Source organism: Scomber japonicus, chromosome 23 (genome assembly GCF_027409825.1).
Source record: "Scomber japonicus isolate fScoJap1 chromosome 23, fScoJap1.pri, whole genome shotgun sequence".
Taxonomy (NCBI): Eukaryota; Metazoa; Chordata; class Actinopteri; order Scombriformes; family Scombridae; genus Scomber; species Scomber japonicus.
The window spans coordinates 19,730,448-19,743,659 of record NC_070600.1 but is presented as its reverse complement, the minus strand read 5'-3'; the positions used below and the strand labels follow the sequence as shown (position 1 = coordinate 19,743,659).

Below are 13,212 nucleotides of genomic sequence, written 5' to 3'. Positions count from 1 at the left end.
TTCTGTCTGGATTTGAGTCCTTAAAGCATTAATATTCACTATTTTATCAAATTAAGCCATGATTTCCTACTTTATTCATTTGTTTGTGGAGATAGAAACATTTATCTTTACATTTATATTGACTGCACTGGAAAAGTAGGTTTTAAGAGTCAATTATGGACAGAAATGACTTCAGAGGAGACATATTTTATGGTGTTCTAACCTCAAACATCATATAAAGTGTGACAGGAATGGGATCAAAGAGGTCCCCACACACGATGACAAAATCGCTGGAACAGACTTGCGTACACACTCTTATTCTTATTTATGGCAGGTCAGTGACTCCCTTTTCCGGCCTCATTGAGAAGTGTGGAGTGTGCCTGCTGTCGGTCACTTACTCCATGGTGGCTATTTTCTGTGCCAGGCTAGCGATCACAGCAAAGAGCCTCAAGTCCACGAGCCCATCTCTCACCCTGAAGTCCACCATCTCCAGGATCTGAAAAAGATACGACAATCAAACCTGCTGATGTGACTGTGGTGTACGTTGTATAACTATGTGCATGAGTATATATATATATAAAGTAAAGGACCAACCCTGTAGACATAAAGCTCTTCTTCTTCAGACAGCAGCTCAGGAGGGATGATGTTTTTAAGAGTAAGTAGAACCTGAAGGCAGGAGATGTAACCATCACCGTCACTGTCCTCCTGCAAATAAAGACCAACATCATCATCATCTAGAGCTGAAACAATCAATAGAACCAGTTGGGCTTTTTTTTTTGTGACTCATTGTTTATATTTGCTGGCTTTCATAGTCTATGATTGTCTACTTTGGGTTTTGGATTACTGGTTGGACAAAAAAAGTCATTTCATTGCGGCAACTTGAGTTCTGAGACATTATGATAGACATTGCTTTAAATGAGATGCATCATGCACATTTCTAGGTATATATTTATATTCTGGGGCTCTACTGGAATATATTTGCATGATTTACAGTTTGAAAAAAAAACTCCATATTTATGTTATTGTGGTATTTTATGCAGCCCCTCAGTTCAGCTTCTGTTTGTAACAAGTCGTTTTAGCTCTTGACTCTTTAAGGCCTGATGGGATTTCACTTCATTCTTTCCTTAAAAAGGGAAATGTTCAAGCATGAGCAACCTTAGCAACAAAGGCTGCGGATGTCATCAAGAGGAAGACGTAGAGATAACTTCAGAGAAGGCTGAAGTCTGGCTTTTGCCATGCAGGGAACATTTTTACATGCATTCACCTCAAGTTCTGTAACTTTACAATCTTTAACATAGAAATCCAACATCTTAACAGTATATAAACAACAGAAGATCATAAAAAGCATGATATCTTCCCCATTTTCTGTCCATTTGTAGACCAAACGATGAATCAATAATGCAAATAACCGCTCTTTAGTTACTATGTTTTAATGGGAGTGCAACATATTGGAGTGAGTGAGAGTGGACATTCAAAAGCTCAGGGAATATACTGTAGAAAGGTTCAAACTCCCTTTTCACTTACTGCTTCAAAAGCTCTTTTGTACTCGGCCAGCTTCTCCTGACTGAAAATGCAATACTTTGCCAAGAAGTCGACTGCAAAGAGAAAAGAAAGAGACAAACGTTCAGAGTTTGTAGAATCCATATATCATATACACTACATACTTTCTGACTGCACACAAACAAAATGTAACAATGTGTTTCTTCAATGTATTAAATGTTACACCACAGCAGTGTTTTCCAGCTTGAGCAACAATCTTAGGCTGCTGTGTGCATGTATGTGTGTGTGTGTGTGTGTGTGTGTGTAGAGTGGATTAGAGCAATATTTCTCCCCTCTGGTGGCACTGGGGTCAGGGAGAGGGGACAATACAGGGTGAGCGGTTCACAGGGCGTCCAATTGGCTGTGATCTGGGGGGAGGGAGGGAGGAGGAGGGGGGGGGGGGGGTGAGAGTGGCACTTAGCTGCTGTGCCTTTTTTTATGAAGACAGAAAGCGAGATGAATAGATGTTAGAGAAGTATAGTGGTCAAGGCCTTGAAATAAACCACATTATTCTGCTCACTGCTATGCTTTAACAGAACAAAGATGTTTACTGTGAGTGGATATTTTGTGGGAAATGAATAAAGCATGAATGAACTGTGGACAGCGAGTGGAAATACAGTTTGGTTTACAGATTGGTCAAAATGATAGAGAGAGCCATCAGACATTTTATAACACATTATAGTTAGTTTAATCCTACATTTGAAACATTTGCACTGATTACATTAAAATATACAGAAGAAAAACTGTTTATGATCATAATCCTCAAACACGCTTGTCAAAAGACTCAAACTTTAAAAAGAGTAGTTTATTTCTTCGATTCCAATGTGATCATCAATACGAAAGTCCCAAATATTAAAATGATTACATAAAAGGCACAAACTGAGGCTAACCGCACCCATGAATATTTCAGTAGCCAAATTTGGGAGGGAGAGAGACTTGGAAAAAAAGGGGGTAGAAAATGGGGGCTTTTAAGCTGCTGCCACTTCAATTTAGGAGATGAGAATGAGTCTACTGAATAATGGATCTATTCATTGGTTTGGAGAAGAAAGAGAAGCAACAGAGTTGATATCAGTCTGGACTTAAACCCCTGGACCTCTGGGGTTTCTCTGCAATAGCAGGGGGCTGTTTGAATCTGCCATTTATCAGCTTAGGCCTAATCAAAACCAGGCCTTCCGTGGCCTCGTTCTTTCACATGCAAAATGTTACATTCGCATCTAGTCAACTTGACTTGTTAAAGCTTGATTGATCAAAAAACCTGCAGAGTTGGCTTCGTGCATCTGTTTGCAAATATCTGTGATGAGAAGAGGACTGCAGCGCTGGGATCTGGAGGCACACATGCAGCCGCTGGTCAGCCTGCATGGGATTTAAAAGTCTTCTCTCTCTTCAAAAGACACACGCACGCATTCACACTGCGGCTGGATCAGCGCACTGATCAATCTGCTAAAGTGAGATGGCAGCTTGTGCGACAGAGTGAATAGATCTACCTTCTTCTCTCTTTTAGAGCGAGGCTGACTGAAGTTGACTGGCCATCTGGAGCAGAGAGTCCAGAAACACAGATATGATAAATATTTAAAATTGACCCATGCTGGTTTGTTTGACTTCATACTGACTGACCAGAACCAGTCAGGTGGGTCATCTTTCTTCAGAAGTGGAGAGGAACTAAACATGTTTGCTTAAGTGCTGCACTTTTTCTGCACCATCTAGAGGCACTTGTATTTTTCTTATACTACATTTCATTTACTACTCTACTTTTGACTTATTTTAAAGCCAAATCATGTGATGTGATTTTACATGATAAATACATGATAACATATCACATAACTTTATTATTAACAAGGAAAATGTTTTGTGACATTATGCCATGAATCACCAGTTTGCTGGAGCTCCACATGGATGAACTAAACCTTTAAAATCTGTAAAATGCTTTAAAAGTGTCCATTCTGCATAACGAGAATGTCCAACTTGTGATACTATAGTACATTATTTTGCCAATACTTCTGTGTTAAAATACCTTATGAACACAGGACTTTAACTGTCACTGGATCATTATTACGGTGTGGTAGTGTTAAGAAATTCAATACTTTGCCCTTCAAGCTTCAGCTTTTAATATGCCAAGCCACTTTTTGATGAAAGCTAATTTCAGTTATGAGAGTTGATTTTCCAAAAAGTCTCTCAGTTAAATGAGTAATTGTGATGTACTAAATAGAGCATAAACCACCTTGCTTTCTTATGTATAGAAAAAAGGAGGAATATTTTGATCAGTTAAACATGAAAAGAGCAGCGAGAGGCGGCTGGGACATGATCAGGAGCTTCATGGACCTGCATCATCTAACCAGACCATTGTATTGTGGATCTTCCAGTACTGCTGTGACATTAGTGTTATTTTGTCCTGTAAAAAAGAGACAATGACAGGCTGATTGTTTTGTGACTAAACCCTCACACATTTCCATCCATTCATCATCTATTCATCTACTAACTAACTATTGCTTATCCTGTGTCAAAATAACAATATGCTGCTTTCAAGAATTACAAGCTAAGCGAGCATAAGAAATATAAACAATGGGATGAATTGTTTTGTTCATAGTTACAAAAAGTGGTTAAAAAGTTTCAAATGCATGTACTTCTACTGTATATATCTAATCAATCCTTTATGTCCATGTGTGAAAAATGTGTGGATCAATCTGGATCCAATTTTGAGGGTACATTTTATGTTTTTTTGCAGCTGGCCACTGTGTTCAGTACCAGAAATGGTTTAGTAAAGTTTAGTCACTTCTTTCTGTTTTCACCACGGACAAACAGATTAGTTTAGTGCAAATGAGATTGGGGGTAAAACATGATCTCTGCACAGTGATTGTGAAAATGCACCGAAAAAGAGGTGAAATCATTGCTTTAAGGGAAAATGTTTAATAAAATTAATACACATTTTATGACATTTCTTATAATATCCAGTGATGTTAAGTCCTTGTGATAAACAGCAGAGTAAATGCTGTTCTGTGAATGAAATAGAGTTTAAGTGAATTCACCCTCAACATCAGCCTTGACTGTCTGCACTGCTGCTTTCTTTGCTGCTGTGTCACACACACACACACACACACACACACACACACACACACACACACACACACACACACACACACACACACACACACACACACACACACACACACACACTGTTGGCCTGCAGTGCAGTGCTGCAGGAGGAGGTCGGGGGGTCCCTGGCTGAAGGGAGCACTCCGTCAGGGAATCAGCTGCACAAAAGGTGCAGTGGAGTGAGAGATTGAGGGAGGAAGCGAAGGCGGGTGGAGGAGTGGGACAAAGCCGAGGCAGTAAAGCCTCCTGCCTGATAGCCTTATCTGATTCCACTCCAGCGCTTGATGGCTTTTTTTCCACCCTGCCTTTAAAGCGCACAGGTTGTGCCTTTGGTGTGAAGCCTAGCAGAAAATGTTAATCAAGAGAGGGACTGTGAAAGGCGAGAGAAAGGGGAGAGTCACTCTGTTGAGGCCATAATCTGTAATGAGACCGAGGCGATTCAGTAGCAATTGAGAGAGGAAGAATGGGGCCATGATGATGATGAGCAGGGAGGTTCACTCTTTCATTGGCGTTTGTTTTTCTGTTTTGTTCCTTTTCTCTTGCAGAGTCACTGCTCGTGCACCGGTCCGCGAGCTGCAAACAGCCTCGGGTCACAACTCATTTAACACACACTTGGACGTCACTTTCAATGTCTGCAGCTGACAGATGAAAAACACTGCTGACTGCCCGTCTGACAACTATTGGTACTCATCTGTGTATGATTTATACTTCCCTCCATGGCCGACAGGGCTAGGTGTCAAACCTCAGTGATGTTTTTCAGGTAGCAGATGAAATGTGTCTGTGGCACTGAGTAGTGAAAACTGTCAGCTACTGAAATGTCTGGTCAGCTTTGTAGTCTTGATTACTAATCTGTTTGATCACATAGATCCTTATTTAAATAATCTAAAAATCTGCCTTGTGTTAAAACATTTAACGCTTGAGAAGATGTGCACTTCTTCAAAAACAAGGTACATGCAATATAAATGTAATCTGAAAATGGTGGAATAAGTAAATACCTAACAAATCACTTAAAGATATACTATGCAGGATTTCCCAATGTATAGACTCATGCAAAAGTAATCTCTCTAAATCATCATTTATTCATTCATTTTCCAGACATAAATACGATAAATGCTAAAATACTAAAATCAAACAGCAATAAAAGACGAATAAATGGCTATCTGAATTAAAAACAAGATAAAACAATGAACAATGCTAAAAAGTAACCACCTGTAATGAATCTGATTTGATTATCAATCTCTTTTTTCAGTTAAGTCTCTTTTTTAAAATCACAACATCTGGATGATTTTGAGATAATATGATACTCAATCGACCATATTTGTCATAACTTATAAAAATATATATTTAAATGTAAGAAACCAAAACCAAGACCTACAAGAAGTGTGTTTATCTGCAGAGACTCTGACCTCTGCCTGTATTTTCTTATTAGTTTCCTACATTTCAGACATTTCAGTGCATCAACCTGTGAAATCAACCTGTCTCCTCTGCTCTGCTCTCTGTCTCTGTGTCGTGAATGTATAAGGAGCTGCAGGTCTGTGTGTCTGTTTGACCGAGGGCAGGGCTGAACTACACACCTACAGAGCAGAGAGGCCCGCAGCGGACAGGATGAAGCTCTGCATGCACATGAAATTTCAGCAAAGGGTTGTGTGAGGAGGTGTGGGCGTTTTTATTTGTGCTTTAAAATGTAACTGCCATGAAACAATCAGATAATAGCCTTTTATTTATCTGATTCATGGCTTTGTTCTTGCCAGTACCACTCGCTCTCTTCATTTATTCTATATAGCTCGCTCAACCACAGCTGCTTTCTCTTTCTGTTGCTCGTTGAGCCGAAGAGGAGAGTTCAACTTTAAAGGCCAGCCAACCAATCCTGCATAGTATACTTTAAGTACAAGTACATACAGTATTAGTAGAAGTACAAAAAGTAGTCATTTTATCACTCTGACTGACATATTAATATATTATTATGACATCATTAGTTCAGGCTGGGGAAAAGGGTCAGTAGATAAATGTGAGGGGTGGTGAGATGATTAATGGGAGAGGAAAGAAGAAAAAACAAAGTCCTGATACATAAATCTGTTTTCAGTATTTGGACTTTTTCTGTAATATTAGATTTTTGCTGAAATATTGGATCATTTGAATATTTATTGAAGTTTAGAGGGAAAAATCAATATTTGTTGGAGCTGTTAACAACTCATAGACATCTGAAATGTGACCCTGACTACATACTGCTTTTTGGTTTCATCTTTAACAATGTGTTATATTTTAAAAGCTTGTTATATTATCCATTGTGTCAAATCTTCATCTGAAAAGTAACTAAAGCTGTCAAATAACTATAGTGGAGTAGAAAGTACAATATTTGAAAAAGTCAAGTATCAAGTAAAGTACAAGTACCTCAAAACTGTACATAGGTACACTACTCAGTAAATGTACTCAGTTATTAATGTGCAATTACATGAAAATCACTTCTATAACTCACTAGTAAAACAATGTCAGATCCTGGATGCAATTTTATAACACACACACACATACACACACACATACACACACACACATACACACACACACACACACAGGAGGTCTATTGTGTTTTTAACGCATTCACTTGTTTGTTGCTCTCTTTCCCGCTTAATCCCAGACTTTTGTCTCAGGCTCATCATCAACACTGTATAAAGTGTCCCATAATTCCTTTAACAAAGGTCACATTCAGCAGCAGAGAGGAGGTGACCCCCTTTTTAATAGCAGGAGAATGTCAGAGTGCAACATGCCCCACATATACAGCACTAAAATATGTGATTAAGACTGCGAATTTAGAGCAAACAGCATTCACACACACACACACACACACACACACACACACACACACATACATACACACACACACACACACACACAGATAAACAGGATCTAAACTGACGAATGAGAAATAGGTTTATGGGATGTTTTGGGTTTAAGTTCTTAAATTTGTGATGATCCTGTAAATCTACTGGCTCAATGCGACGACACAAAGCCATAAAGTATGAAATATGGTGCTGCAAGATAAGGAGGTGAGAGGTCTGAGCGCCAAAGCAGACCTGTAAACCAGGCCAAGCGTATCATTTCACAATAGTATAGAATGAGGCATTGTTGGGCGTTTTGAACAAGCTCCACATCAAAGGTAAAGATCGAAATCTTATCTGATACAAGCGCTGCAGGAAAAACAGTGGGCCGCAGCAGGCCAGCAGGAGGTGCAGTAGAAGGAGGCCGTGCAGGTTTTCAGACTGATAAAGCAGTCATGCGACCCACATGTGCACAAGAAGAGTGACTAAATGTGGTTTCGAGCTGTCGTAACCTTCACAAGTGCACACTTACTTCTGTTTGTGGATGAGTGAGAAAGCATGAAAAGTGAAAGGCAGCACCTGTGATCATCAAGCAGTTAAGTTGATGAGTAAAAGTGGTGTATTATTTACTGTATTTCCACATTTATCATGACATTAGTTTGATGCTATGATACAGTGGGAATGTGTGTCATACTGACTGAACTAAGCCTATAAAGATTAAAGGATTAAGTCTCCGTAAACAGGAAAACTACATATTAGCTTCACATTCCCAGGAACAATTCTCACTGTCACTTTCACACATTTTTATACAAGTTCACACAATTTACTTCTTTATTTGACCATGAAGTTACTGAAATAACTTTATTTGTTATCTAGCAAGCAAAAAAAAGGTTTCTTCTCAGGTGTTCTTCAAAACACCCACATGATTGTTACAAAAACACTTTATATGAGAATATTCTGATCTGGTTCAGATGGGATGTAACATGTGACTCATTCAATCTGATGTTATTTAAAGATCTTTTGTATCATATATTGATCATTTATTGTATGTTTCCACTACAACTGGATATGTTTATTTCAATCTCTGCTTTTAAGGGTCTACTTAAGGATATTTTTAATGATACTTGCACATGTTTTACTTCTGTTTGATTAATACTTGTAAATGTTTTACTGGAAATTTGCTGGCACTTTCCAGGCAGTCATAGTACATAAACTGTTCTTAATGTCTTGCCTGATCAAATCCTTGTTTAATAAAATATCTAATGAATAAATAATAATATATCAAGTGATGATGCACATTTTTACACTGTATTGCTATACTCAAGTAAAGGAATTCAATATTTCTTCCACCACTGTCTTTCTTCTCCTGCTATAGTTTTTAATATGCAAAGCACTCATTTCAATTATCATTCTCAAATTCTTCATGCTTATTTTCCAAAATTGCCCTGTTGCACACCTGTTAAGTTAGAAATTCATTATCCATCAACAGCTTTTTGCATTGACCTGCATCTCAGCAGAAATAATGATTATGATGAGCTAGAAGGAGCACAATCATCATATCATATTTCTTTAGTATAAACACATAACTTAAATAATGTTGATGTTTTTGCTTCTTTTTCGCTGTGATCGAGATAGATACTGAATCGTCTAGTTTGGTATTTTATTCTTAACAGTAACATATACGATGATATCAGTATATCTACAATAAGCTGATATCAGCCAACATATCTGTGTCGCTTTAATGTCTTGTGACGGTATAACAGCATCTTGCCACTTCTACTATTGCTACTAAGAGAAGACAGTAAATACTCTCATGGCTGCAAGAAGCTGCTTGTCAGGAAAGTGTTAAGTGTTAGAGGGAACATAAGTCATTTTAAGTGATGGAACAAACGATGTGAAGAAACCCAAGCGGTCAATGTCAGACTGACCTGGAAAGAAGAACATTGACACTGGCAGCAGCTTAATGCTCCACAAGCGCTGTCGTAAAGAGCAATAAAACATGTCATTTATCTTAAACTTTACATATTTTTCTTCTGTGATCTGTGGGCTGATAGTGAATCTGCTCTTTTCGACTCCAGACCCAACATACCCAACAGACCCAAGATCTGCTGCAATAGATTGAGATCCTACAATACAAGACGTGATTAGACTCCATGTTTTGATGTCAGGTCTTTGTGGACTTGTGAAGACCACCATTCACATCCTGTCTCCTAGTAACAAGTCAGGGTTGATTTATTTCAATCATGGCAAAAAAATCTTTTTCAAACTATAACCAAGAAGTTAGTATGACCGCAGTAGATCCCTGATAATAATCATTTTAGCTGCCTTCTATCAATCATTTCTGTACTGATTGAACAGATTGTGTTGGAAGACTAACAAAGGACCTATTTCGTTGCTTAGGTTGGTGTACACGTAATTTTACAAATACTAAGAGATTGTACAAAAATAAAAGTATTGCAGCAGATTGAATATCAATATATCATTTTGCTTTTATGTTTAGTGTGCTGCAGTAGTGTCATGGAAATAGTCTTTTGGCAACGTGTGCTGGTTTCTCTTGAGTGCGTACTACAATGTAAAAGTGGATGACAATATTTGGCAGAATGCTCCTGCAGTCGCTGGTTGTTGTGTTGCTCCATGAACACACGACTCCTCCCCCTCACTTTCTCCAAAAAGACTGAGGAGTGTGTGTGTGTGTGTGTGTGTGTGTGTGTGTGTGTGTGTGTGTGTGTGTGTGATGAGGCGGAGGTTAAAGCTCTGGTAGGAAAACAAACAAAGACACACGTAGCGGCCACACTCCTGTCTCTGGCTGCACGCCATCGGCCTCACCACAAACCACAACTTATGCTTTCCACACATGCACACCCCCACACACACATACACACACACTCACAGCTTGTCACACACACGCCTACACCCAATCAGAACCTGCGGCAGATCCTCACTGATATGCTCCCAAGAGTCCAAATCATCTGCTGTATTTCAATACCAGATCTCCAGCGATAACCTCACAAAGCAAAATCATCTGCTATTATTGCCCTGCCGCTCCTTGACATTGTGCCATTAATAAGGCCATTGTGGAGGGCGCTCTCTGTTTGGACACTGTATAATAGACTCTTTGACAGATTTACTTTGTGCTCTCCCTCTACCCCTACCCTTTTTTTCTCTCTCTTGAATACAGCAGGCTTATTGCACGCTGCCGCTCATCAATAGGTGAGCTGTTTGTTTGCCCAGTCATTCTGGACTGATGGTAAATACATAGAGGTATTCCAGACCAAAGGCTGAGCAAACAGGGGTTACATAAAGGCACTGTACCCGAACGCACACACTAGGAACATCATCCTGCACACAAATACACACATTCTTTAATCCCTTCATCTCTCTCTCTTTTTTTTGTATAAGCGGTTGTTTATTTGACATGCCTTATCTTTCATTTTTGCTCCTTCACTGACTCGAAAACAACATTTTGACCTGCTCCTTCACCCACAATTATAAGGTGGTAATGTAAGCTGGTGGCTGATGGTGGCTGCTGGTGGTGGGTGAGTGGGTGGGTGGGTGGGGTCAAAGCGAGGCGTGCCCCGAAGCCGCCAGGTGTTCCATATCAACACTGACATTCATCAGAGACCCACAGAGTCCCTCACACCACAGTGATTCGCTGGTTAACAGGTGCTAGCTGCTGCTGCTGTGCAACACAAAAGGAGACCACAGCTACTTGACATCAGTGTCACGCTGCTCTCCGTAACTCAGCCTCAGTCTGTTTGGTCTGGGTTGTGCAGAGAAGTCTAGATTATGTAAACACAAATTGGCAATTCTACTTTTGTATAATTCACTGTGTCCCAACTTCCAACATTATTTGACAGTGATTTTTGTCACGTGAAAGCAACTTTGGCACAGCATTACAGCATCATTGACATATCAGTATAGTCAAGATATTTAAGTTTGATTAGCATGAAAAAAATATAATTGACTCATTATTTCATTGACTTTTTTTTAGTATTTTCCTGCCCTTTTATTTCAGATATCTGTGATTGATGTTGGTAAGATATAGCCATGAGGCAATGATAACAGAGAGCTAAATCTAGACCATGCTTTCTTTTAAGAATTTGAGAGTAAGGTTTCCATAAATACATTGCAACTCCTTCAAGTTTTCATTAATCCCATTTGTAAAACATGCTCTTAATTCTTATAAATAATATTCCTTATGCTGTTTAACACTTTCTCTTAACTATAAATTCCTCTTATCTATATTCTTCTCGTTACAGTTTTTCTGGCTTTTAACATAGATCCTTATTGTCTCAATTGCATGTAAAGTACCTGCAATGTAATTACCCTGTGTGGTGTGCATTTATCCTCTTGTTGGACAATTAAATCTGAACTGAATCTTAAAATTAAAGTAAAAAAATCTGTTTAGTGTCATATAATTCATGTGCTCAACACTTGGCATTATATGTCAACAAGGGGGGGACAGGTTTGGCAATGCTCGTCTCTGTACTGAGAACATGATTACATCTGCTCTTTGTGCTTTATGTACATACATTATCCTCCTGTGCTCTTACTCTCGTCTGCTCCACGAATGTTGACTCCAAGCACACCGCTGACTGATGACAACCTGGAGGGTCACAGAGTTGAATGGACAGATGAGTGGCAGAGTACAGGAAGTTATAGGTGGGAATGTGTGTGTGGAGGGAGGGGGCGGTCTATATTGGGAATCCTTTGGCAAGTGGTCAGTGTTGGACAAAACAGAGACAATTATGACCAGTTAGCCCTTTCAAAGCTTAATGAGAGGCCATAGTTACAAGTGTCTGGATGAGAGGTAGCCAACACACACACACACACATACACACACACACACACACACACACACACACACACACACACACACACACACACACACACACACACACACACACACATATACACACATACACACACACACAAACAACAAACACACAACCAAATGAGTGTGTATAAGCAAGGACACACACGATGAAACAAAAGGATCCCGGCAAATGTTCAGGACTAAAATATGACAAATTGTACCAGAACACACTTTGTAAACACACCACACCCATAAACACAAGAACAGAGAGCACAGTGAGTGAGTGTCTTTCTCTAAAGAACACCACACACACACACACACACACACACACACACACACACACACACACACACACACACACACACACATACACACACAAGTTTGCACAGCCATCATTGTTAGAGCATTGCATTGGTGTCCTTTCATTGCCTGACCCAAACCCGAACCCTAACCCTAATCAGGACCTCAGAAAACATTTTTTTTGCCTCTTTAGAACCAGGCTTTGTAGTCTCTATGTGGACTACTGGTCCCAACAAGTTTGGTGTTTATACTGGAAAAGGTCCCAATGAGGTAACAAAAACACACACACGCACACACATGGCACATCTTTGCCTATTTGGTGTTTTGAAGGACTTGAATGATTGGAAGCATCTTGTGTCCTCACCACAAGAGGACCTTTCTCTTTGAGCTCAGAGGCTTGTTGCAGCAGGAAACTGCATATTCAAAATGTGTGTAGACAAAAAAATAAATAATATTGAGATAAACTGAAGAGCTGAGCTAAAACCTTAATCCTTACCCCAAATCTAATGCAAACTAAAATCATACATTTCTATAACATTTGCTGAGCAGTGGTCACCGTGGACACAAGTGACAATTAAGTATAGTGTAACAGTACTACAAGAAGAAAAGTACTATAATGATGGAAGATTAGTTATACAGCACAGTATAAAAACTTAATTACAAATAAAGGCC

General features: G+C 39.3%; 1 protein-coding gene across 1 annotated transcript in view; it reads right to left on the bottom strand.

The window, feature by feature from the left end:
* LOC128353108 (uncharacterized) overlaps positions 1-13,212 on the bottom strand; it is a 57,690-nt gene that overhangs the window by 3,849 nt on the left and 40,629 nt on the right. Inside the window, exons 11-13 of the mRNA XM_053313795.1 lie at positions 1,504-1,574; positions 574-684; positions 378-475 (exon numbers count right to left, since the gene is read on the bottom strand). Coding sequence (XP_053169770.1) covers positions 378-475; positions 574-684; positions 1,504-1,574 — 280 coding nt within the window. The remainder of the gene's footprint in view (positions 1-377; positions 476-573; positions 685-1,503; positions 1,575-13,212) is intronic.